The sequence below is a fragment of the Tiliqua scincoides genome, chromosome 5 (assembly GCF_035046505.1).
Source record: "Tiliqua scincoides isolate rTilSci1 chromosome 5, rTilSci1.hap2, whole genome shotgun sequence".
Lineage (NCBI taxonomy): Eukaryota > Metazoa > Chordata > Lepidosauria > Squamata > Scincidae > Tiliqua > Tiliqua scincoides.
Window position 1 is genome coordinate 69745562 of NC_089825.1, and position 27653 is coordinate 69773214.

General features: G+C 43.1%; 1 protein-coding gene across 1 annotated transcript; it reads left to right on the plus strand.

The window, feature by feature from the left end:
• The first annotated feature begins 1358 nt into the window (after positions 1–1358).
• On the plus strand, positions 1359–27175 carry FH (fumarate hydratase). The gene is made up of 10 exons (XM_066627900.1): positions 1359–1547; positions 6658–6792; positions 8420–8530; positions 11190–11366; positions 12553–12735; positions 12917–13082; positions 15433–15636; positions 16813–16940; positions 24556–24709; positions 26984–27175. The coding sequence occupies exons 1-10, from the start codon at positions 1428–1430 to the stop codon at positions 27124–27126; spliced, it is 1521 nt and encodes a 506-aa protein (XP_066483997.1). The 5' UTR covers positions 1359–1427; the 3' UTR covers positions 27127–27175.
• Positions 27176–27653: the final 478 nt, after the last annotated feature.

Consider the following 27653-nt stretch of genomic DNA (forward strand, 5'->3'; position numbering starts at 1 on the left):
AAGTGGGGTTAGTTCTGGGGGGGGGGGTTGGTTGGTTTCTTACTCTTTCCAGATCAGGTTCAGGAAGGAGAATTTGATGCTTTGAAGTGGAACCAGAATGTCTACTTGGACATCAGTCCACTTCGTGTTCATTGGGACTTGGAGGCCAATCCCAGGAAAGTCTACTCAGAAGAAAGTCCCATTACAGGTAATGGTGCCTACTCCCAGGTAAGCATGGACAGGATGGCAACCTGAGAGCTCAATCCTTGGCATTTTTACTTAGAAGTAAGGCCCATTATAGGAAATGGGGCTTATTCCCAAGTAAGTGTGGGACTGCAGCCTTACTCTGGAATGAGAGCTCCCAAACTGCAGCAGCAGGCGTCGATGAGAAGCGCAGTCAGCGTGAACCCTGTCCCCTTTGCTGCCCTGACTGCTCTGGAGCGAATCCGAAAGGGGATCCTGGTTTCTCCCACACATGTAAACAGTCCACGCGGTTTACCTGCCCACCCCTTTCCTCAGCAGCCTATTTCCAGGGGGGGGGGGAAGGTGAAACACTGGTGGGTCTGGCCTTCTTCTGCCTCCACGGACTCCAGATTCCTCCTGGCTCTTCGGTGGGAATGCAAAGTGGAGCATCCGCTGCTGCTGCTGCGTGGAGACATGCGGGGAGAAGGCGGAGGGATGCCTCTACCGTGCCCAGGTGGGAGCAGTTTTGGCCCTGACACCCCAGCACAGAGCCAGGTGGAGTGGGGGGGGGGAAGCATGAATGGGCCTGCTTGCAGTCCTACCCACACTTATCCAGGAGTAAGTCCCATTTACTGTCATTGTTAAAAGCATATACAGAGTAGCCTGTTCAAAGTACAGATCTGCCACACTTCCCCAATGCAGTTATATGCCACGGTAGCATCAAGTCTAAGACAGTCTATTAAAAATTAAATATTGGAATGAATGGGGACCCACCTGAAATTGGCTCGTGACCACCTAGTAGGTTGGGTCCCGACCCACAGTATGAGAAACACTCTAGGGCTTAGAGGAAGAGGCAGCCCTGCCACTACCAACCCAGGGCTCCAAAGTAGAATGCTTGACTATATATAACTAGCCCACGTGGGACACCAGTTTGCAGCACGAGAGTGTAAAGGTTCTGTGAGGGCGCATCACCCAGAGCCTCAATGCTGGTTTTGCGCAGACCCGCTCAGGCGGTGCATGCGCAGTGCTTCGGAAAGATTGGTAGGCGGGGCCTACTTTCTCCTTTTGAGGCCTTGCCCCCGTTTGATTCGTTCGCCTTCCTTAAGCCCGCCCTCCAAATCCACTCCCCTTTGTTGATTGGTCTGTGGGGGGGAAGGGGAGTGTGTCAGAGCGCCCTTTGGTCGGCGGGCAGCCGCTACGCTCCTTCAACCCCATTGGCTGCCCCACCCCTTCTCCTCTCACCAGCTGCCTATACTCCAGCCACCATGTACCGCTCTCTCCACTGTCTCCGGCGCCTGAGCTGCGCGAGGGAGGTTCCGGTGCGCCGCTTGCCCCCGCGCGCCCTTCTGTCGTTCTGCCAACGGCTCGCCCCGCTGCGGAGAATGGTGAGCGCGTGAGCGCCGGGGGGGGGGCGCAGAGAGACGCTGAGAGGTGACCTTCAACCGTCGGAATGCCTCTCGCGGCCCCTCGACGGAAGCGCGCGCGCGCGCGCCTTCCCGGTTCGCAGGTGGCGGCGGGAGGAGAGTAGGCGGGGGGGGCAGCACGGTGGGGTTGCCCACTGGGCGGGAAAAGCCAGCCTGGCTGTTCTTAGGGCTGCTCGGTAGGCAGGTATTTGCAGGTGACAGGGACGTGCGGTGGGAGGGGAGGCAGGTGAGGCAGAGCCTCCCCACTGAGGTCTGCCTGGGGTGCGGCAGAGGTCTGCAGTGCGCGTGGGTTGTGAATGCTTGGGTGCCTCACATGGCGGCGGCGCTTTTCATAGGACCCCAGTGGGGAGGCTCTGCCTCATCTGCCTCCCCACCCACCACATATCCCTGTTTACAGTTGTCAGGTGAGGTAAGTTTAGGTCTGTCGCTCAGTTGCAAAGAAACTGACTGGCCACTGTTCTAGGAGCTGATCTCCCAAATTTATTTGTATCACTGTGATATCTAAGAATGAAGCATGCCTCCACTTCAGACCCATGTCCAGAAGCATCAGAAACAGAAAGGCAGTTATTAACTTAACACATTTCTGCCCAACATTGCATATATGCAACAGGGATCAGATGTGTACACCTGTGGGCTGGGTAGAAAATAATACTGTACTGCAGGGAGAGAAATGCTGTAGTGTTTCAGTTATCATGGATGAGCTGGGATTTGAAGTGGAATTAACTTGGCACACAACTCTTGTGGCCTTGATCGCTATGTTAGCTCTAAGAAACCTGCCCCCAGTGAGAGTTGCTCTGTGTACACAGCTTTTTTTTTAAAGGAGCTACTACTTTAATTTTTGCATTATGTCTAGTAGTGGTTTCTTTATGTAATGTCTTCCAGGTGTGTTGTGCTTTATGCAGAATGGAAGTTTAGTTTCCTGGCCTGAAGGCTTACAGGCTAAAAGAGACATGAGGGAAGTAAGTGCAGGTTACCTTTCTAGATGACAGATGTCAGATGACACAGACCCTCATGGCAGTTGACAGTTTAGCTTGGTGGAGCAAGTCAAGTAGATACAGAATGTGATACATTATGATACAAAAGAATGTGGCAGCCCTGAAAAATGAGTTTGTGTGCAAATTCATGCTAGAAGGTGTTTCTGCTGAGTTAGATTTAGAATTAGTTTTTAATTCTTAGAAGCATTCTCACAAGGCATTTAATTCTGCTTTCCCTGAGATGTTTGGAGAGCTGCTGGATCTTTCATTATTAAAAAATTGAATAATACTTGACTAGTATTTTGACTGCAGCATGCATAAAGCAGTGGGTGTTTACTTCCAATTGACATTTCAGCAGTTATATTGTAATACAAATGTACTCATTCCTCCAAACAGCCTCATAGATCACACACATTCTTGACCTATGTTGCCCATGCTTTTTAGAGGGAATGTTAGGAACTTTTAGCAGCTATTTGAGGGTTAAATCCTATCCAGTGTCCCAGTGTAGGTGCAGCTGTGCCAGTGGTGCATGGTAGGGGGATAGCCATGGAGGCCTCCTCCAGGTAAGGCAGTGGTTCTCAAACTCACTGGGAGAGTTTGAGAGCCAGTAAGTCTTTGCAGGGGTGGGGGGAAGGGGCAGCCTAGAGGTGGGGGGGGAGGCAGGGGGGCTGCAGCTCAGGGGGCTGCGGGAGCTTGGGAGCGCGATCGCTCCGCATCCACTTTCCCTGCTGTGGGGAGCCCTGCCAGAAGTCGCACTGGGCTCCCCACACCCCAGGGAGGCAGCAGGAGGCTTGGGTAAGTGCACCCAAGCCCCTGCAGTGCCCTGAGCGGTGTGATCTTGAGGATCGCGCTGCTGCCTTCCCCCAGCCTCTAGGCTGCCCCCGCCCCTTAAGGGAGCAGAGACCAGGGCCCTCAGGCTGGGGTGTCGCGATGCCCCAGTTTGAACAGCACTGAGGTAAGGGAATGTTTGTTCCCTTTCCTTGGGGCTGCATTGTGACTGCACTAGTACTGGAAAGTTAGATAGCATTAGGCCCTGGGACAATTATTTTGTGCCTTAATGAGTGGATGGAAAAACTTGGATTGATCAGTAACTGCATTCCTTTTTAAAAACACTAAACATTTAAAAATTCAGAATTCAGGAGTGTTTTAAAAAAAACTTGTGGCATAATAACTTCAAACAAATGTGAGTTAGTGATTACAAGCCCTCCTCTCTACCCCCTCCACTTAAACACCAGTTCATGCTCACTTTGAATCTGCAACTTTCTCTTCAGTCTTCCATCAGATTATCTCTGTACCCTCACCTCCATCTGGCACTCTACTGTCAAAATTATTATAATAACCATATTATGGCTTTAAATCCCTTCATCAGTAGAAGGTTTCTTATCCAGTAGAAGCTCCTTACTTTCGAAAACCTTGCATGGTTGATGACCCTCCCTACCTCTTAGTTCTCATACTCCCCTATCCATGAACTTCACTTCTCTAGCTCCACCATCCAAGAACCTCTTGCTCTCTTTTCCTTCCTGCTCTTTATGCTTAGAATGGCCTCTGGGAACATCTTTAAATTTAATCATTTCTATGAAGCCTTTGGCACAACACCTAGTTCTCTTTCCCTACTTTAACTAATCTTAAGTATGTGTAACTGAGACAATTGTATAATCTCCCCCTGTTTACCTCATCTTTTTCTCCTTTTTGTCAACATATAGAAGATTATAAGTTATCTTACCTGTCTTTGTTTCTTTGTAAGCTATCAAATATATTAATGGTGCTATATGAGTAATTAAAAGTGATCCTAGTAGTAGAGTGATTTTTTTTTCTTCCATGGTTGCTTAACAGTACTGCACTTAAAAGTGCATCTTCAAACCATGTAATAGTTGAAGATTTCTGGAGAAACACTTGTTATGAGTCTGGTCCGCCAGCTGTGACGAGGTCCAGTGGCAGAGTTGTGGCACTGCACACTCCATTGACAGACATTTTACAATAGTGGAAGTACTGTACTTTCCACTGTTGTAGGAGGCTCTGTGCAGCAGCCCAATCCTGCATAGGACTTAGTTGTCAGTTTATGTATGTGTTATATAGTTAGCTCTAGTTGCAAACAGATAATAACCCAAACCCCATGAAAATGAAGTCTGAATAAAGTAAATCTTGCATGCTAAGGTAAAGCTACTTTGTAAAGCTACCCAAAAGCCTTGGTGATCTTCTGCTATGACTCAGTGTTATGGTGCAGTCAGCACAGTCAATATTTAAAAAGCAAAAGTACAAATAAAGTTGAGTAAGCTGCCTAAACTGAACTGTGGCTTGACAAGAAGGCATTGTGGAGAAATGTTTAGCTATTCAGGGTTCTCTAAAGCTGGAAAGAGCAGGTTATGAAAACTTTGAAAGAGAGAACTTTGCACTTGAAAAAATAATGTATCCTATGCTCTATCTTCAAAATTTTTGTAATAGCCACAAGAACTTGACCTGAAGCTTTAAAATAAGAAAAATAATCAATAAAGCACATCTAACATGTTACATTCAAGTGAATTCAAAGTCTTTATGGAAATTTGTTGAACTGGAATATTTGTTTAAATTTAAATTTGTTTAAAGACAATACACAATAGCAGCCCAAATCTATTGGTCTGAAAAATTTTTATTGCCTGGTGTTCAGGGATGGTAGTACTTACCTGTATAGCTGTTGGTAATAGTGCATTTTTATTTAAATTTTTTTCATTGTGCTTCTGTGGGCATGGCAGTTTAATTCACACTTGGAAGTACTAACACTGTTTCTGGCAGCTGGTTCCTGACAGTCACCACCTTATTTTTCTTCATGTTTAGAATGTCTGGATGGCCTACTACAACATATTACTTACCTAAAGGAAAAAAACATAGTAGCTGTAAAGAGTTAGCTGCTAGGAACATCAACAGTGCTTCAAACCTCCAGAGACCAAGCAAGTTGAAGCAGAGATGTGCAGAAACTCTTGTCTGGGGCTAATTTAGGGCCCAATCCTATCCAATTTTCCAGAGCCGGTGCAGCTGTGCCCATGGGGCATGCACTGCATTATGTGGTGGGGAGGCAGTCACAGAGACCTCCTAAAGTTATGGGAACATTTGTTCCCTTACCTCAAGGCTACTCTGCAGCTGCACCGGTGCTGAAAAGTTGGATAGGATTGGGCCCATAAGGGCTAGACTACTGGTAGTTGTTTTAGGGACAGTCATGTTTGCTCATATGTTTGTTTTGTTCATGTAAGAGATTTGGGAGCTGAACCCTCCCTTGTCTTACCTCCTTGTGCTCTATTTATTCCTGTCTTTTGCTCCTAGCCCAGCACACAGGGAGATTGCCTGGGTCCATAGTATGGAGGGAGGAGTTCAGCTTGTCTCACCCACATCCCCCTGTTTTATCTAAAAATTAGACCCTTCCCATTACTCCTTACATTATATGCAAGTAAATATGACTGCCTTTGTAAATAAGGCTTACAGGTTATGACTGACCAAGATGCATACCTGTGAGTTTGAGTTGTTGCAACATTTTACTTCAATGGATTCATGCTTTTACTTCATCTAAAGAAAAATTCTTTAAGAAAGATTTTTATCATGTCTTTCCTCTGATGAAGCAGATGCCCAAAATGACATACAATTTATAGATAAAATATACAATTTATAAAAACAATGAATAAAATCAGAAAAAAAGAAATAAAACCAATTGGATGAGGGCAAAACTATTTACACTCAAGGATCTGTGTTAGAGGCACAAGAGGCATATAACCCATTTATTTTGATAAACTGGATCTTGGTTGATAAATAATTAGTACTGCTTTTAATTTTCATTTTGCCCCATGTGATTACTTTTGGTTTAGAATATGCCACTAAAACCATTATTTTTTTAAAGAATCAACCTGAAACCTTTAATTAAAGACCATTAAGAAACCATTCAATTCACTTTCATGTTGCAGCTGGTATATTTTATAAGTGTTAGCTGTTTGTTAGTGCTTATGTATGCATGTCAGTGGCAATTGGTTTCTTTCTGAAAACTGCAAGAAAAATATGCCTCAGTTTGTAAAATCTCTTGCAGTTATTGATGCAACCATTTTAACTATGATTTGTCCCCTCTCCCCCTTATTCAGGCTAGTCAAGATTCTTTTAGAATAGAATACGACACCTTTGGTGAACTCAAAGTTCCAAATGACAAATACTATGGTGCCCAGACTGTGAGATCTACAATGAATTTTAAAATTGGAGGTGTGACTGAACGGATGCCTGTAAGTAATTCAGACCTGAATTTAATTTCTGAAAGCAAATTTAAAGTACAATACAGATGTAATGTTACTCATAATTAAGGAATTGGGTATGGGCTATAGCAGGGGTATCCAAACTTTTTGGCAGGAGGGCCACATCATCTCTCTGACACTGTGTCAGGGGCTGAATTAATTTACATTTCAAATTTGATAAATTTACATAAATGAATATATTAGAGATGGAACTTGTATGACTGAATGAAGGTATTGTAATAGCTCAAGGCCTATAAAAATCCTTGCATAAAGCAAGGCTAGCCTTTCCTTCACTGCCACTACTACATCACAGATGTGAAACAGCAAGCAGTGGAGGGAACCCTTGTCCCACAGCTCATGTGAGAGGTCAAACAGTCATCTTCACACTGAGAGCAGTTGCGTCAGACCAGCATGGGCTCCAGCAAGTCTCCGGAGGGCCAGATGCTCTTTGGAGACTGGGGGCTCCCCGCGGGCCAGATTGTGAGTTCCTGAGGGCCGCAAGTGGCCCCTGGGCCGGGGTTTGGGCACCCCTGGGCTATAGCATCATACCCCCCGCCCACCTTTGACACATGAATTTGGGGAAAGATAAGCTAGAGGAACTGATTAAAAAGTGGTATAGTATCAGGTATGACCCTGTAGCTCATTTTGAGTCCCTAACCCATATTTCAGTTTGTATATGTATGAGGCCTAAAGCATGCTTGTGACTCTGTTAATGGTTCTCTGCACATCTACTTCTTATCTACATCACTTCAAATGACCCTGTGAAGTAGGTAAATATGCAATATTTTTAACATTCTGTTAAAAGAACTAAAAATCTATGTGTATTTTTGTTTTGGGAGGAGATGGGATGAATGTGATATGGGTGGGCAGTTGAAACTAGCATGGGAACATATTCACTTAAATTATTTTCACTTTAAGAACATTCTGTAACATACAGTAAAGAACTTGATGTTGTCATACTGTGTTACTGTATGAAATAGTCTAACTGAATTATAATAGCCATAACAGCTTCCCTATGGTTCTCTTGAGTTCAACTAAAAGTCATTAGGTTCAAAGTTCAACTAAAACTCTTTCTAAACTGTTGAACATTTGTTTAAGCCAATTCTGCCCATTGTTGCATATATGCAACAGGGACCAAATGTGTACACCTGTGGGCTGGGCAAAAATGGGTTAAAACTGAGTTGCTTATTTTTAGACAATGTGCCAGACACACATTAATACTATAACTATGAAATAGGCAATTACATACTGATTCTATGTGCATCTTGCAGCTAATTGATTTGATCATGTTTGAATTATACTTGGATAGGATGCTAAAAAGGTTCACATTCTTTGCTGGATAATATGGGCTAAGTCACAAAAACAAATTCCTCTCAAAATTGCAACTATTCTGTAATATTTTATGAAATTGCTATCAGTGAATCAGTTGCTCTGGATAGAGCTTAATCATACGAACAAGGTCTCATCAGTGGGGTGCAAGGTGGGATTGGATAAGTTTCCTTCACTTTGCTTGATTGGGTGAATTGGACCAGTTTATAAGACATAAGTAAATAAAATGGCAGCCTATATTGCATGTGTCTTTAAGTTTCACTCTAAAAATTATTCTCTTAAATCTTAGGTCCAAGTAATAAGAGCATTTGGTATCTTGAAACAAGCAGCTGCTGAAGTAAATCAGGATTATGGTCTTGAACCAAAAATTGCTAACGCAATTATAAAGGCAGCAGCTGAGGTAAGACAAACCACTTTTTTAAAAAACTTTAATCGGTTATTTTGGTACTAAGTAGACTTGCATATGATTGCACTGTAAGTTTCTGTATAAGCCCCACTGAGTTTGGGGAGGGCTATTCCATGTAAGTATATGTAGGATTGCAGCCTTTGAATAGCAAAAGCTATTTGCAACATTTTTGGGGTGTTGTACTTGATATCAACATTTGCAGAATTTTGTTTTCTTTATTCATAGATAAGCAATGAGGTATTAATGTCTGCAAGATTGCACTGCTTCCCATCATGCAAATGAAAGAAAGTGTTGTATCAGACAGAAAATGGGCAGCACACAGAAAAGCAGTAGGCTTTGGTCTAGTGTCTCTGATCTTCAGTGGAGAGCAGATACAAGGATATAAGAAGATATTTGTAGATTATTTGTCCATATTTTATAAGAGATTAATCAAATCTCTTCTACTCTGAATCTGCATTTGTCAGTTTGAGTTTAGAACTATTGCTTGTGTTTCATGTTGCAACTTTCTGACATAGAACTGCTCTCCCAAGGCTTTCCTGCATTTAGAGTATTAAAATTAAGTGAAATACTGATATGGAAATTGAGATACTGAATGAATGAATCTGTGTACATAGTGTATGTAAATATAATATGGATCTAGAAATGAGCTTAACCTGTGTGACTGTTAGTAATGAGTTAAGAATGTGTTTGGTCAGAATGCCTACAGCTTCCTGCTTTAAATTTCCAAAAACCAGGGAGAAGTAAAGAGTCCCTTTGACATAGCCTTTTATCAAGCAAACAAGAACTCCCCCTGTAAGTGCTTATGAGGGAAAGACAATACTTCTTAGTTGATCTTGATTCCTTCTATTAAAACCTTAGAATTTAGTTTTAATATTTGCCTGAAGATAAAATCCGAAGGTCGCCAGTTTGAGGCCACCGTGCGACCTTGAAACAGCTGACAAGCTGAGCCGAGCTATTCCATCTACACTGAGCGTGGGAGGATGGAGGCCAGAATGTGCGACCAGATCAAGAAAGGAACACCTGAATGTTGTGCTTTCTTGAAAGATAGAAACCTTCTTTCAAATTGTAAAAATCCCTACGGGGATTTAAATTGCCTGCCTGTGTAAACCGCCTTGAATAAAGTCTAAGGAGAAATCTGAGGACCAAGAAAGGCAGTATAGAAATACCTGTAAAAAAAAAAAGTGTTAAACTAGTATTTTTGACTAATATTTCAATGACACAAAAAGCTGAATTAGTCTGACAAGGTAAAGCAAGTATATGTTAATATACAACCCATCTTTTCTGGATTGAATATTCTTGCTTTATTCTGACGTAGAGGTCTACGTACTTTTACTGCCTTTTGTAGTGATTCTAGCACCACCATCTGCAGAGTAAGCTTCAAACTTGATGCAGCAGAAAGGGTGGAGATCATCCCAACATTTGCAAGCATTCTCTGACCCTCTCCTGAACTCCAAGTTGATGAGGAAACCTGGAATTGTCTGACTATTTCTTTTTAAAGCCCAACAAGCATACCTGCTTTGCCCTTCCAAACCAGATCCATAAACATAAAAAGTGATAATAGACTCAATAACCAGGAGATTCTTTTGAGGGGATAATGAGGGCACCATATCGCTCCACATATATTTAAAGAAACTATATTTTTGAGTAAAGTGTCTGAAAAGAGGAGCAGGTGAGATTGGCAGGCAAAATTTAGGAATGTGAATTCTTCTACAGCTCAGATATCTTCCAATTTGGGTTTTTAAAATCTCTTATCTTGTTTTTGTCTGTACAGTGGTGCCTTGCAAGATGAAATTAATTCGTTCCACGAGTTGTTTCGTATTGTGAAATTTTCGTATTGCAAATCGCGATTTAAAACAAACCAAAAAAAAAAAGCAAAAAATTCATCTTGCGAAGCACGGCCATAGAAAAATTCGTCTTGCGAGTCACCAAAAAAATCACAAAACGCTTTCAGCTTGCGAGTTTTTCGTTGCGCGAGGCATTCGTCTTGCGAGGCATCACTGTATGTAATTATAGTGATTATGTTTCTAACTCAGCCACTCAGCCACCCTAATTCAGTGTAGTTTAGCCACTGATGCCTGAAGAATCTAAGGCTGTGATTGTTGTATGGCCCAGTAATGTTAAATTGGTGTTCTAGTGAGTGGAACCAAAATGGAATTAATTTCGAGGTTAGCTAGTTACTTGATCTTTAAGATAACAAGTGGTAGTTTCTGTTCAAGGTGTAAACTAATGCCTTTAAAAAAATACATATTACATAAATGAAAAAAGGAAAAATAGCTAGACTTCAAAATCTAAACCTTTTTGAATAAGCTGACATTAACTGTGTTCCATTGATGTCATACTACTTAGAATGTGGAGACCGTGGTAAAGAGACCAGAGTGAGAGAGAGTGCCTAATGATGCTGTGCAATCTTTGCCACATTGCTAAGCAGATGGTAGATGGTTGCAGCTACATATGGTAGCATATGTTGCATTGAGGAGAAAGGCTGTAAATAAAACCCTGCTATCCCTGAAAATTTCACCTGACACAACCATCTTTCTTTTTAAAAAATTTTAAAAAAAAAAAATTATTTTCCACACAACCATCTTCCTGTATGAAAGTTTGGGCTGGCTCCAATGGTACTCTCAAAATAAAAAGTAATGTGTTTGTTTTATAGGTGTCGGAAGGTAAATTAAATGATCATTTTCCTTTGGTGGTGTGGCAGACTGGATCTGGAACTCAAACCAACATGAATGTCAATGAAGTTATCAGCAACAGAGCTATTGAAATTCTGGGAGGTAAACTGGGGAGTAAGGACCCAGTACATCCGAATGACCACGTTAATAAAAGCCAGGTCAGGTCACCATCAATGCCCTCTAATTTTCCCCAGAATGCACAGAACATTATGGTGGCTGTGGAATACTTGGCAATGATGTCATAGCCATTCCTGAGATCTGGAGCGCCAAGAAGGAAGCTGTGCTAGGCTTCAATTGTTGTTATGCTGCCACACAGCTTATAGGGAAGATTGGCCACCAGATATCCTTCCAAACATTCTTGCTATCCAGTATTCTTGGACATTAGAAACAGCCTAATAAGTCAAAATATATTATTGACTTGGTCTTAAATATGCAAGGTGTTTCATTTTAAAACTTCAGATTTTTCACATGGTATGTGGGCAGTTGTTTTGTCATCAGCTTTTCAAAACACATTTGAGCAAAATGAGTAAAGAATTGAACCTAATCTTTAAACTGCTTCAAATGACTTGCTTGGAATGCTGAATTGTTCTTTGTGTTTCAGTATAAAATTAGTGATATGGGTAGACTACTCTCTTCAAGTGTTACATTTTACAGCATGTATATGTGGTATGCAAGAATGCAATCATTCCATTATTTCCTAGATGGAATTGTTTTCCCTATATTATTCTAAACTACATGTAGGTGTACATGTACAGGGAACTACATGTTCCCCTGGGGGCTGGGGATAAGAATAGGCTGTTTGGCTCTACTTGTCTTAAGAGGCGACTAAACAGCCACCTAGATGGGACTTGTCAGCCTGGGTAGGCAGCTCATCTGAGAGAAGGAAAACTCTGATCCCAAACCTCCACTGCCTTGTGGCTACATCCAGTTATGGAAAAGGCTTCAGGAGTCAACCTCGAGGCAAAATCCGGAGCCGGAGTCCCTGAGGCAGTTCATGGCTGAACACAGTCCCGTTCTGGTAACTCCTGCGATGCCGCTGGAACCAACCGTATTGGCCTCTGCCTTTCCTTTGGACCATTTCAGCGATGTGGAGAGGGGGGGATTTGCTGCATGGGTAACAGTCTATCCTTCATATCTACCTTACCCAGGCTTCGCGCACTGGAGAGGACACTCCATTCCAGAACACTATTCAGAGCGCGATACCATAGTCTTCTGAGACTGAAGGATGCCAACTGACTGTAGGTTTAGATCTTGGGCTTAGAGCAAGTCTTATGATTTTTATTCCTGCTTTTGCTACTGTTATGACTGTCATCATGCATGTCACTTATTTTTGTATGGTTACAGAGCTCCAATGACACATTTCCAACAGCAATGCATATTGCTGCTGCACAAGAAGTCCATGAGGTGCTTTTACCAGGGTTGCAGAAACTTCAGAATGCCCTTGATGTAAAGTCAAAAGAGTTTTCCAAAATTATTAAAATTGGACGGACTCATACACAAGATGCCGTTCCTCTTACCCTTGGGCAGGTATAAATAATTTGAGAATAAACTTGTATGAAAAGGTTCTTTTTGGGGAGGCAGGTGGAAGGATGCTTTGCTTTGTTTTTTGCAGATCATTTAATTTTGAATATTGTATGTGTCTTGTGAAATAAAATTACATTGGCTGGCTGATATGATCTTGTCTGTCTCTCTGTTTTTCTCTTCCAAGGAGTTTAGTGCTTATGTTCAACAAGTCAAGTATGGTATCATTAGAATCAAATCAGCCATGCCACGGATCTACGAGCTGGCAGCTGGGGGCACTGCAGTTGGCACAGGACTAAATACAAGAATTGGTTTTGCTGAGAAGGTTGCTGCTAAGGTAGCTGCACTCACAGGTAAGAAAGGATACAAAAGAAAGCTCAGTCCCAGCGGAAAAGTAACAAAAGAGAATGATGCGAGAGTCATTTCCTTGTTTCCAAGAAAAAAAAAATGCTACTTTCTAGCTTTCCCTCCTGTTTAATTCACCTCAATTTTTTTTAAATCAAAGATCCTGTTGCAGCAGTGGCATTGGTAGGGGGTGCAGGCTGCACCAGGTGATGCACTTGGGGCGGGGTGACACCACTACTGGTCAAAATTCTTAAAATCTTGGTATTTTTGAATTAATATCACGTTATATATCATTTGAGTAATTTCATGCAGAATGCAGTGAAACAAACCACACTGAAATATCTATATTCTATCAAAAGTTATAGCCAAAAATAAAACCAGTGGGGTGGGGCAATGGTGCATCACTATGCCCATTGCCTGGCGCATAGCCCCACCTACTGCACAGGAGGAGGTCCATTGTGGGGATGACACACTGGCCTCCTGCACCGAATGGCACAAACCCTAGTGACACCACGGTGTAGCAGCAAAAAGGCTTCTTATGAACCATCACACAAATGGAATTAGTCTTGTTAACTTGAGAATTAGCAGGTTGACCTGTAAAAGCTAGTAATACAGTGAACCCTCACTTTACAATGGTAATCTGCTCCAGAGACAGCCTTGTATTGGGAAAATACTGTAAAGTGAACCCAATTATGCAGTGGTATTCAAACTGGGACGTCGCGATGCCCCAGCCTGAGGGTCCTGGTCCCTCTCCCCTTAAGGGGCAGGGGCAGCCAGGAGGCAGGGAGGAGGCAGCGGTGCGATCTTCAGGATCGCACCGCTCAGGGGGGCTGCAGGGGCTTGGTGCACTTGCCCAAGCCCCCTGCAACCCCCCGGGTGTGTGGGAAGCCCTGCGCGATTGCCCCACTCTCACTTTCCCTGACCTGAGGAGCCCTGCAGGTGCTCACGCCCGGCTCCCTGCAACCAGGGACAGCTGCTGCAGGGACTGGAGGGTGCACCCCAGTCCTTACAGCCTGGTCAAAAGGGGAAGTGGGGCGATCACGCACCGCTTCCGGTTTAGCACAGTGGGGCACGATCCCTCCGCTGTCACCTTCCCTGACCCGGGGAGCCCTGCCGAAGGTCCTGGGGATCGCGCTGCTGCCTCCCCCACCCCTGCAAAGACTTACTGCAGGATTCAAACTCACTGCGAGTTTGAAAACTGCAGCAATAATGCATTGTTTTGTGGTAATTTGTTACAAGACCTCCAAAGTTGAAGTCTTTCCTATAGAACTAAACTATTTCCTTCTCTGAAAGGTGATTTTTACAATGGAAATACTACTTTCATATGGAATATCAAAACATGATAAAAAGTAAAAAAGAAAGAAATGTTGGTGAAGTTACGTTTTACTTTTTTTTTTTTTACCAAATATTGTTTAAAATGTTAAACGCAGATTATAAACATTAAAAAAAATTAGACTGGAAAAGTTGTTTACTTTTACTGTACCTTTGCATTTTAAACACCTAGGAACTGAGAGCTACTGTACTTCAAAACCTTTGCTTCTACCCTCAAACACAGAGCCATTATTATATTAAATGCTGCTAGGAGTTGAGATCTGCTTAAATAGTTTGCATTTACTGTATCTTTGCACACCCTGCTAGAAGCTAAGAGCTACCACACTTCAAAATCTTCCATTTGCTTTGCATTGCCTGCGCATTGCTCCTTCTCTCAAATGCACACAGCCACAATGCTAAACACACGTTTGCATCACTGATTGGCTTCTCTGTCACCCATGAGATTCTGTTGAAGGCAATCATAAACCCTTCATACAGTGAAGAATCTATCCTAGGTTGAGCCTTATTTTGCCATGGGGATTCCATTGTAGAGTGATTTGATTGCATTGTGAGCCCATTGTAAAGCAAGGACCCTATTCTATATGTCCTTTGAGTTCTGAACTCCAGTTACCTTCGTGAATCTTTTGGACATGATCCATCTTGTCATTTACCCATTTTAGGGGGCATAGGGAGGATTGGATCTACATCACAAGAAAGGTAGCCCAGTTATAACAATGTCACCTTGAAATCCTAAATACTGGTTTATCTGTCTTCAGCCTTGGCAAAACCATTCAAAAATAGATCCAATGTGTCCTGTAATTGGATATTTCATTCTTATTTTGTGTTCTAATTTTTTGGCTGTTTTCCCCTTTATCTATGAATTATTCTGTTAGCCCTTGGAGACAAAGCATGCCTGTCTATATGTTAGTTATCAGAGATGATTATAAATTGACTGCACGTCCAAATCATAAACAGTTTCAAATGATCTGAGCAGTGCAGCAGGTGTAAGAATCAGTAGAATACTGTTTTACTCTATTCTTTCCTTAGGCTTGCCTTTTGTTACTGCTCCAAACAAATTTGAAGCCCTAGCTGCTCATGATGCTCTGGTTGAACTGAGTGGGGCAATGAACACAGTGGCTTGCAGCCTGATGAAGATAGCCAATGACATTCGTTTCCTGGGTTCTGGACCACGATCTGGTCTAGGGGAGCTAATTTTGCCTGAAAACGAACCTGGAAGTAGCATAATGCCAGGTAACATATACAAGACCAATTGATTTTCTTGTTAACATAAAGCTAAGAATCTTGAGAAACCATCTTTGTACTAATCAACAAATATATGTGACAACCAGTTAACAAATATATAAGTGACACAATTTTTCTTATACCAATGTATTGGAATAGGATGGAACAGAATATTTAGATGTAAACTGTTTATGGAAATGTTGCTTCTGAATGTTAGTGTTTTTTAAGACAGGATTTGTGACAGTTTTTGAGTGGGGTGCCACAGGGCTACCTTGACACCTGAACTGATCAACATTTTTATAAATGGCCTGGATGAGAGAGGTTAGATCAAACTTGCAGGTAAAGATGATGGCAGGAGGTGGGGAGGATAGCTAACAGCCTAAAACAGGATTTCTCAAACTATGGACCATGACCCATTTGATTGGTCATGATCAGATGTCCTGTGGATCCTGGGTTAGGCCCTCCATCTGCCCTTGTGTGCTCTTGGCTCCAGAGTGGAACCCTCTGGATGCAATTGAAAACCTCACTAGGCCTCTGCAGGCCTCCAGAAGCAGCCGGAGAGTCTTTATTTCCGGGTTGCTTCCAAAGGCCTGCGGAGACCTTCTGAAGCCTATGGAAGCCCAGCACTGGTGAAAGAGGGGTTGTGGTGCCCTCCACCACAGAATAGGTGGACCGCAGTGGGGGAAGGTTGAGAACCTTTGCCCTAGGAGGCTGAATCAGGATTCAAAATGATCTTGACTTGATTATTGAGTCTAAACCAACAGGATGAAGTTCACTGGAGACAAATGTAAAGACCTGCATGTAAGTACCAAGAATCAGAATCATGTGTTTTGATGGCGAGGTGTGACGGTGGCATTAACAGAGGCATTGAGTTCAGATAATGAAAAATAGTTTCACTTTATTCTGCACCAGTCAGATGTCACCTGGAATGCTGCACCCAGTTTTGTTACATATAATTTTGACAGTTTTAATAAACAGCAGTGTGAACTGCTTTGTGCCACAAACTGTGGGAAAAACAGGAAATATATTTTTTAATGTTTATGACTTTGTATAGTTTTCTCTTAACCATACATAGCTCATTCACAAAAGTTACTTTGAAGAGAATAAGTGGGTAGAATTGGATTGCTTTTTGAAGGTGACTAATGAAAAATTATTTGACAACCTTTTTCTCTTCCCTCCATTCAGGAAAAGTGAATCCTACTCAGTGTGAAGCCATAACAATGGTTGCAGCTCAAGTGATGGGAAATCATGCTGCTGTTACAGTGGGAGGCAGCAATGGCCACTTTGAGTTGAATGTGTTCAAGCCAATGATTGTAAGTTTGATGGAGTTGTGGTAAAGTAGAATAGCAGTTAGGAATATTTTCAGTGGGCTTTAAAGAGACTAAACATATTGATGGTTGATTACTTTTGTTAGAGGCTCAACAAGTCCCTCTTAATTTTTAATTTACAATTACAGCTTAATCACCAGTGTTGGGAACTTGAGTCAGGTGACTGGCATGTGAATCGAAAAAAACCCTGATTTTTGCTGACTTGGCGACTTGAGTACATGCATGGAAGACTCTGAAAGACTCGAGGCAGAGCCCCACCTGATTCAGCACTCATCCCCACACATGCTAACTTGAGTCTGCCTGTGTCGGGGGGTGGGTGGGTGGCTTCCTTACTGTTTTTGCTGTGTGGAAACCTTGTGGGGGCAAGTATTCCAACGGGTGAGCAGTAGGGAGTTCCAGCTGTGAGGCAGGAAGGGGCTAATGTGAGCAGGAGCAGGGAGGCGGGACTGGGCTCTTTTCCTGTCTCTGATGGGAGGGAAGGAAGGAATGGATAATCATTGGACAAAGGATTGACATCATCATATTTCCATTGGCTGAGGGAGGGCAGGAGGAGGAGCAGAGGAGGGGCAACCCTCATTGAATGGCTGGTGAAAATGGGACTATTTCTGATTAGGACTGCCAGGACTGTGTTGTCCTGGTAAGTCTCCCAGCTGCTTGTGACCCTCCTCCCTCTCGCAACTTCTATCCCAGCTCTCACCGAGTCCCTCCCACCCCATCGTGACCTCTTTACAGATGGAAGGGGGCAGCAGGGGAATGAGTAAAGAGAACTCTAAGACACATGCACACACCCGGGCAGCAGCCTTGTTTTTCCCATGGCTGGCTTTTTAAAGGGGGCAACTCAGCCCAGGGAGAGAGGAGGCAGGGGAGTAGTCACACTTTGTAGGCATGGCTCTGTTGTTACTTGGGAGGGGGACCATCATTGAATGAGCGGCTGCAGAGGGACTACTTCTGAGTAGAGCTGCAAGGATCGGGTCATCCTGATAAACCTCCCAGCTACTGTTCATGACCCTCCTCCTCCCAATTGCTGCTTCCGTCCCCACTCTCTAGCAGTCCCTCCCACTCCTCCTGCCCTCTTTACAGATGGGCAGTGACATCAGGGGAGTGTTCAAAGCGAGCTCCCACACACACTCTCTCACAGTAGCACCGGTTTTTCCACTTTTTAAAGGCGGGTCTTTTAAGGGGGGGTGATTCGAGTCCATTAGTCGCTAAAGGGTAACATGGAGACTCGGAAAGTGCTCCCATTATTACTCTTTTTCGAGTCAAGTTGTGGGGGGGGGGTGACTCGGCGACTTGAGTCAAGCCATGCTGGATTTTCTCATCCCTTCTAATCACCTAGTCCATACAAGTCTGAGCAAAGTTAATCTTTGGAATGGAACTCTTCAGTTCAGCCATGTAGATAACTGGTAATTCACAAGTATGGCAGGTGACACTTGGCTCCATTGCCATGATGACCATGTGGCGCTAACCTGACTCCAATGGAAGTGGAAAAGGATGGGGCAATGCTGCTCTAGTGGGCAAGATGTAGCAGTACAGCTTCCTGGCCTTTCAAAAGAGGCCTGGTTGGGAAAGGAGGGTGCAGAACAAAGCCACAGTTATGGATCAGGCCACCCATTCCTATGTGCAGCTGTTATCTTTTGTGGCAGTAGCGATTACTGCAGATGATTACTTGGTATTGGGAGGGAGGAGTTAAAAAGTGTTGATGTAGATTAGTGTGTGTGCATGAAGTGCTGTGTGGACCACGAAGCATTTCTCTGTCTGGTCTGATTCTGCTGGAAGTTGAGATGACTGGAGCAACAGTGTGCTGGCTGTCGTATACTTGGTCTCACTCCCAGGGTTTTGGGGTGCTCAGAGTTGTTGGTTCTGAACCCTAGAGCCCTCAAAGATCCCTGTTCGGTAGTACTGCCACCACCCTGTAAGAGCCAGTGTCTCAGTCCAGGGAAACTGAGACCCTCTAGGCTTAACTATATCACTTGTAGGCACTGAGCACTTTCTTTACCTAAAGTCTCCGCCCTCAAGTTACTAGTCCACAATGAGGATTTTTGGTAGCTTGCTGAACGGCTAGGCAGGATTCTGAACCTTTGTCCCCAACAGACAATGAACCAACATGGTAAAAGGATTTCTACTTTATTAAGTACATAGGGTTACAAAAAGTACAAAAGGCAGCAAATGCTAGAGGCATAAAAACTTCTAGGAAACATATCTGCATAAAATAATAAAGCTAACTGGCTATCTCTGTTATTCTCTAATTCTCACCTGGGTCAGCTTCTTTTGTAGATCCTCAGCCCGTTACCTATGGGCCACATGGTCCTGGCGGGGCAGGATGTGCACCCACCACTTATCTCACCAAGAGACAAGGAACAAAAACGAAGACAAAGGGCAAGACACCCCTTGGGCTTTTCTTATACCTCTCATGCTACAGGATGATGTGACTCTGTACTTTTTTGAACTGACCAATCAGAACTCTTGGGGACAGAATCTTCTCGAAGTGGGGCTGGATGCTAGTTCTCTTAGTTCTCCCCTTCCCCACTGGGGATTCCTGGGCACCTCTCTGGCTACTGAGGTGCTACATTTATCACCTTCCATTGAGTTGTAAATTCCTTGCAGCTAGGATGCAAGCCCCTTCTGTGTTACTGGGTTACTTTGGTTCAGGCTTTGCCATGCTGTTAGGCCTAAACTGCACATATTCATGACACTGGCATTATGATGTAGGTGTGCAGTGGCCTAGGACTTGCTCATCAAAATAGGGCAGGTAGGGCAAGAAGGGGACAGAGCTGAAGATGAATCAAGAGGCAGCAGCACTTAAAGAAGCCTCTTACAGCCTTCTTCACTGTAAAAATGATCCACTCCCATACATAGTAGCTATCCATGGAGAAAGTGGTGTTTGTAAAAGCAGCACTTGCACGCACAAAAAGCTGAGAAGCCACATTTTATGCCCTCTGCTGGTCAAAAGATGTTCCTTATTTTGACCCCGTAGTGCAACCAAGTTCACTATTCATAGTGAATAGCGTAGTGCACTGTGAATACCCCTTAGTGCTCTGTTCACTATTCATTTTCTGCATTACTTTGGACAATTAGGCAAGGCTGTGTGGATTCTGCACACATGCACTATTCATAGAATCATAGTTGGAAGGGACCCAGAAGGTCATCTAGTTCTGCCCTTGCCTGTAGCAGGAAATCCTACTAAAGCATCTCCAGCCTGTGCCTGTCAAGCTTCTGCTTTAAAATCCCCAGTGAGATCAAGAATTTCTTCTTTTCTTGCAGTTTGTACCCATTTGAGTTCTTCTCTCAGAGGCAGTTGAAAACAAATTTGTTCCTTCTTCCATATGATAGGCCTTCAGGTATTTGAAAAGCACTATCATATCCCCTTTCAGCCATCTCTTCTCCAGATTTAACATACTAAGGGCCCAATCCTTTCAGGCCCACACCGGCCCAGCAGTGGCGCTCAGTGTCACAAAGCTCCTTCACCCCAAGGAGAACTGGCGCTGCTTCCCAGCCCCACTGGATGCAGCTGTCGCCATTTTGGCACCGCTGCAGCCCTATGTGCTGGGAAGCAATGGATTGGGATGTAAGTATCCTCCAACCTTTCCCCTTATGGCTTATTCTCCAGTCCACTATTCATCCTCATCACTCTTCTCTGGCTGCATCTTTCTCAAGTGAGGTGCCTTTGGACAGGTACTCCAGATGAGTTCTGACCAAACTGGAACCACTACTCACAACTTGGAAGCTATGATTCTGCTAATGGAGGCTAAAATTGTTAGCCTTTTTTGTAGCCGCAAAAACTGCTGACTCGTATTCATCTTTCGATCCATCACAATTCCAAGATTGCTCTCACATGTTTTGCTCCCAGGTATCTCCCATTCTATACCTGCTTCTTTAGTTATTTTGCCTCTGTGCAGAACCTTGCATTTGTCCCTACTGAACGTCATCTTAGCCCAGTATTCCATTCTGTCAATGTCTTTCTGAATGGTTCTACTGCTTTCTATTGAGTTTGTTAAGTTCCTAGCTTGATTTCATCAACAGATTTGATGAGGCTGCTTTGTATCCCTTCATCCAAGTCATAGATAAAGGTGTTAGACAGAACCTTGGAGCACTCAGTCAAAACTGTCCTGCAGGTGGATGCAAAGCCGTTTATGAGCACCCTTTGTGTACTGTCATCCAAACAGTTGTCTACCTAACGATTGTATCTAGCCCAGCCATTCACAACCCTTTTTTTGCTATGACCCCTTAGGACAGCCATTTCCAACCACTGTGCCATGGCACACTGGTGTGCCGTGAGTGGTCAACAGGTGTGCCACAGGAATTTGGGGGGAGTCATTTATTAATAGGGCCAATGGGAGATGTGAGCCCCACTGGCAGCATGGTGTGCCTTGACCATTTTAGTGCCTTGGCAGTGTGCCATGAAATGAAAAAGGTTGAAAATCACTGCCTTAGGAGCTCTTTGTCAAACAAGGATACAATATGAACAGATAAGCATGAAATCATAAACACAAAAGTTTTCAGTCTGTGGCCCCATTTGAATGTGCCAGGGCTCCCCAAGGAGCCATATTGTTCTTGCTGAAAATGGCTGAATCCTGCATTTTACCAACTTGCTGATTAAGATGTGGGGAACCTTGTCAAATGCTTTACTGAAGTCAAGATAAACTACATCCATAGCAGTCCCATTGTCCAGTAAACTAGTAACCAGATCAAAAAAGGCGATGAGATTTGTCTGTCAAAATTTATTTTTGACAAATCCTTGTTGGCTTCTATTAATCAGAGTTGTTATCCAGCTGTGTGCAGATTGTGTGTTATTATATTATTTGTCTAATATAAAATATTATTTGTCTAAATTTTCTTAGTATTTAAGTCAGACTGACAATCCTTTTAAAAGATTAGGACTATATTAGCCTGCTTAGCAGCACCTCCCCTGTCTTTGTATTTCCCAAAGATACTGCATATACTCGCCTATAAGTCAAAAATCTATGCCTATAAATTGAACCTGAAACCCTGGGTCGTTCCATACACGGATCAATACAGTGGATGTGGCAGGAGCTTATGGGAAGCTTAGCAGCTGGGTAGTGAAGTGGGGTGTGTGACTAGACTGAGAAGCAGGACACAGGATGAAGGAAAAAGTAGAAATTATACTAGTAATTACGATATTCAGAGGCAACCATTTTAGCTTCTTCTCTGGATAGGAAGATGCTTATGGGAATTGTAGTCTGTATGTGGGCTGCTGCTATGGAAGTGCAGCACTTGCTCCTCACAAAGCCTAAAACTCCCATAAGCCCTTTCAGCTCCCAGTTTGGAGAAGGTAAAATGCATCCTTTTTTTCTTTTTGCTACTGCCTCAGAATAGTTCCTGGCAAGTCAAAGAATTTCACACCCCCCCCCCAAGTTTAGAGGTCTGGTTTTTAAAACACCAGAATGGAATCCTCATTTCCATCTGAAACAAAGTCCCACGCTGTACAATTCAGTGCACCATTACTTAAGAATAGCACCCACGGAAAGCAGCGGGTCAACTTCTGAGTAAATAGGGTTGCAACTATGTGCAGCTTCACTTGTCAGTTATTCCTTGTTGTTTGTCTCTATACTATGCACACTCACAATTATGTGTTGTAAGTTGTATGTTATATGTAGAGCCTCTGACTTAACACACCAGGCACTTTAGAGAAGGATTTGTTTAATGGTTCTACTGTATGTTATTTACAGTGCACGTACTCTGATAGCATCTACAAAAAAGCTGTGAAGACCAGAATTTAAAAAGTTAAGGCATAAAATGTATCTTATGACCTTTTACTGTACTTTTAATAAATTAGACTATAGAGTTCTTAGGTAACAAGGTAACTTCCTGGTAAGTTATTTTTAGGATCTGGCCTCGGGTAAATTCAGACAAAATTATAGTCAGACACCTCCCTAAATTTAGTCCCCTTTTATCCGAGGGTCATAGAAAATTCCATGATTCTTGTCTCAAAGCCTGCCCTCATCTGTGAGATTGACTTATAGGTGAGCATCTGTGGTACTTGACAGAGGCTCTGCAAGTACATTCCCAAGTATTTTAGGATGCAGTTCACCTGGTCCAAATGACTTGGATTAATTCAGGCCAGTTAGGTGCTTCTCAGTTAGTTGCCTGTCAATCTTAATCTGCAGGCCTATGCTGTTCATGTTTTCATTAATTTTGTGGGAATTTACACATTCCATCCCATTGGCCAATCATCCAACATCCACATTTGCATAATCCAATTGATACCATTTAATACCAGGTGTAGAATTCAGCATTCTTGTGGCTTTAGAAGGTGTTTTACAAAAGTGGTTCTTAAAATTCCCAACAACTGAATGGACTGAACAGATTGCCAGCAATCCAGGGGTAGGGCTTCATTATTTTCCTTGCTCCTTATCATAGACTGAAAAAGCTGACGAAATTGTGTGAAATAACCAAATACGCAGGGTTTTTTTCTTTATATAGTGTAGGTTGCATATTTTGGTAGTGCAGAATACATGCTACTGTGATAATACTGCAGACCCTGCTGCAAAAAATACTGATACCCTAGTATCAAATTTCTAGCATTGATTGTTAGCATACAGGACAACTTTGTAAGACTAACAGCCCAATCCTGAGCCGCCTAGTGCGCAGGGCTGCCGCAGCATCCTAAACGCACTGGGCAGCCTGCAGAAGTTCCTTGAGAGAAAGCTACATTCGTCCCCTTCCCGAGTAAGGGAAGCAGCCCCACAATGGGGCTACTCACCTCTTTTAGCTGTTTCACTGGTGCAGAGTAAGGATGCCTCATGTCGGGCCTCCAAATCTGGCAGAGCTGAGCTTTGCTGGTCCCACTCCCTCTTGCCCTACTCCCTCCCCCCTGCCATGCCTTCCCCCCCCACTCTCTGCCCACCCCAGAATGCCTCTTCCCTGCCCCCTCCATTGCCCGGTATTCCAAGCGAGTGCTGGGTAGAGGACTGCCAGCCTTCAACCAGCGCTGTCCCAGTACAGGCTCATGCTGGGTCAGCTCCGGTGCTGGACCAGCATTAATGCTCGCAAATGTGCCTTATGGCATGTTTGCAACAGTGCATGCTAGCAGTGAGCCAGTGCACACTGCTCTCGATTGGGCCCCAAGGCTGCAATTTTATATGTACTTACCTGGGAGTAAGTCCCATGGAACTCTGGGCCTTGCTTCTGAGTAGACATGTAGAAGATTGTGCTATAAATGTCCTAAGCTAAGGAGTTTCACATGTGAGCTATGAAAGCTACAAACACTATTCCCAAAGAGTGGTAACATGCTTAGATCTATCATTTAGTGATGTCCTTGCTTTCCATCTCTATAGCATATTGTCATCACAAAAACTGCATCACTTTGAGCATAAAATCTAAAAGTATTTTCTCTTGGTGAGCATGTGCATGCATGTGTGTGTCAAAAACTTAGTCTTAGATGATTTTTCTAGATTTTCAAAAAACAGTTTTAGTGATTTATAAACAGACTATAATTTTAATTGAAATTCTAGTTGTGGTTAAAGTGTAAAAGGTTTCAAAAGGACTGGCATCTTTATTTTCTACTGACAATTTTGTATAGCATTCAGTTTGGTTCATTGGGCTTCCATCTAATGGCAGTATCTTGACTCTTTCAATTTAGATTAAAAATGTGCTGCACTCTGCAAGGCTCTTAGGAGATGCCTGTGTTTCTTTTACTGATAATTGTGTGATTGGAATCGAAGCCAACACAGAGAGGATCAACAAACTAATGAATGAGTCACTGATGTTGGTGACTGCCCTTAATCCCCACATAGGTAAGTCCGTAACAGAGGTCCCTTTTGAATATATGATATTCTTTTCAAATTCTTATATTTTAAGTATGAATCAGATGCTCATAGAATAATGTCTAGATATTAATGCTGTAAGGGAGATAGGGGAGACTCTGATCAAGTAGCAAATGCAGAGGCTATATACAGAAATGCAATAAAAAGGGTATAAATGTACCTAACTTCTTAAAGCATTTACAATAAACACTGTGGTTTCACTATTTGTATGTTAAAGAAACTTCCATATATTGATTGTGGAAAAGGAGAGGGACTAATATCAGGGTTTAGTATGACATTTTTGGTGTATACATCTGTGTAACCTTGTATATTGTCACCAGGAGATAGTTACAACAGTAATAAATGCTATAATTCCTATGTAAAATTCTTACTACTTGAAGTTGCAATTAGATATGATCTGTCATGTTCCATGCATTTAAGCAAGTTTAATAGCAGGTGCAGTCAGTCCCAAATCTGATGGAAACCATGGCACGGGGATGTGGTAATTCCGTTTTTAAAATCATTCCTTGCTGCTGTTGCTCTGTGTGGAAAAACATATAGGTCAGGGATGGTCAACCTTTCAACATTAGGGCTCCTGGACCTTTAACAATTGTGTTGGCATCCTTCAGTCTCAGAAGACTATGGTATCGCGCTCTGAATGGTGGTTCTGGAACAGAGTGTCCTCTCCAGTGCGCGAAGCCTGGGTAAAGTAGATATGGAGGATAGACTGTTACCCATGCAGCAAATCCCCCCTCTCCACGTCGCTGAAATGGTCCAGTGGAAAGGCAGAGGCCAATACGGTTGGTTCCAGCAGCATCGCAGGAGTTGCCAGAACGTGACTGTGTTCAGCCATGAACTGCCTCAGGGACTCCGGCTCCAGATTTTGCCTCGAGGTTGACTCCTGAAGCCTTTTCCATAACTGGATGTAGCCACAAGGCAGTGGAGGTTTGGGATCAGAGTTTTCCTTCTCTCAGATGAGCTGCCTTCCCAGGCTGACGAGTCCCATCTACCTGGTGGCTGTTTAGTCGCCTCTTAAGAAAAGTACAGCCAAACTGAGGGCCTATTCTTATCCCCAGCCCCCAGGGGGAATTGTGTAGAGGAGGGAATTTCAGCAGGTGCAGCTTGTCATCTGTGAGTTGAAAGTTTGGCCACCTCGTTTGGGTATTTGTATAGAAAATTGTGTGGGAGAAGGATTACTCCCCTTTCTCCCAGCTCTATAGGCCCACTCAGATTGCGGGGGCACAGGACATGATTACAAAAGCTCTTAAATTTCTTAAAAACAGCAGAAGATCTGATAACTGATCTACTGACATTGTATCTAACTTGATCTTGAACCACAAATTAGCAAAGCTGGAGAATGTGGTCCTAGGCCATTTTAATTTTTTTAGAACTCAAAGGGACTTAATTAGCTTAAATCTAAGCCTGAAGAAGTGTGCATGTTAGAGTTCTACAACTTGATTCTGCAACTGTTAATTCACACTTCTGTTTGTGCCAAATTAGCTACTGTATCCTAGGAAAGGCAAGCACATGACTTCCCCCCCCCCCCCGGCCATTTCATTTTTCCTAGTACCTGCACTAGGTGTGTGGAACTGCCCTTGCAGCTTTTATGATTCTATACTTGAAGCTAGGGACAAACCCACACCAAAAAAATCTGCTTGTGGTGTGCGTTTTAGGAGATTTTCTTAAGTGCTAACATTGCCACTGGTTCCCAATGTCCCAGTCCAAGGGTCACAGTTAGAAAAGAGGAATTATCTACCTGATTATGTATGTATGTTACACAACAGTGCATGGGACAGGACTCTGTTTTTGGAACAGGAATTCAGTTTCAGAATACTTACCTACTATTAACATTTTCTAATTGTCAGTCTTTTGTTAGACTCTTGTTCCATACTGTGCTGTCACTATGAAAGGCTTTGCTTTGGAGTACTTCCAGATGTAGTATTTAGTCTGAGATGTTTGCTATTTTGTGAGTTTACCTCTTTACAGCAGATAAACTCACAGCACGAAGACTTCATATTGTGTGTTGTCTCCCAGATGGTGTATGAACTATATACAAAACATGGTTCTGTTTTTTTCTGTGGTATCTCTGCATTTGCTGTAGTGCTTAGTTCCAACTTGAAACTGCCTCTGTTGGTCCTTGTGCTCCTAACTCTCATAGCAGCAGAAATTGCTAGCTGATTGGTAAAGCAGAAATAATTGTGATTTGCCTTGTTTCTTGGTTCAAGGAGATGAGTAAATCTCAAATGCTTCTTCCCTTTATATTAGGCTATGACAAGGCAGCCAAGATTGCCAAAACAGCACATAAAGAAGGGGGGACGTTAAAAGAAACTGCTATCAAGCTTGGATTTCTTACATCAGAACAATTTGACCAGTGGGTAAAGCCAGAAGATATGTTGGGTCCTAAGTAAGTTTAATATGTGCAATATGAACTGAAAAAAATAAATGATATAAACCAAACTGTTTTGATGCCTGTGTCCGTTTGAAGCCAGTAGGTGCATCCTTCATTGAAGCAAAATGGTGATGAAGTTTTGCCCTCTTATGGATCAGGAACTGGTTGAAGACAAGGAAACAGTGGGTGTAAATAGGCAATTTTCACAAAGTGGATCTGTCCAGGGACTGGTGCTTTTCAATTTGTTCATAAATGACCTGGAGTTAAGGATAAGCAATGAGATGACCAAGTTCATGGATGACACAAAGCTTTTCCGGGTCGTGAAGGTCAGAAGGAACTCCAAAAGAATCTCTCCAGACTGAGGAATGGACAACAAAATGGCATATGCGCTTCAATATGTAAGGTGATGCACATTGGGACAAGAAATCAAAACTTCACATATATGCTAATGCAGTGGTTCCCAAAACTTTTAGCACCAGGACCCATTTTTAAAATAACCCACCTATTGAGTCCCACCTAACTTAAAACAACTAAAACAAAGTTTCA

Bases quoted from the DNA above. Each gene is read 5' to 3' on its own strand.
- FH (XM_066627900.1), top strand. From the start codon at position 1,428: ATGTACCGCTCTCTCCACTGTCTCCGGCGCCTGAGCTGCGCGAGGGAG. The intron at 6,793-8,419 runs GTAAGTAATTCA...CTTAAATCTTAG, and splicing joins GTGTGACTGAACGGATGCCT to GTCCAAGTAATAAGAGCATT. The intron at 16,941-24,555 runs GTAAGTTTGATG...CTTTCAATTTAG, and splicing joins ATGTGTTCAAGCCAATGATT to ATTAAAAATGTGCTGCACTC.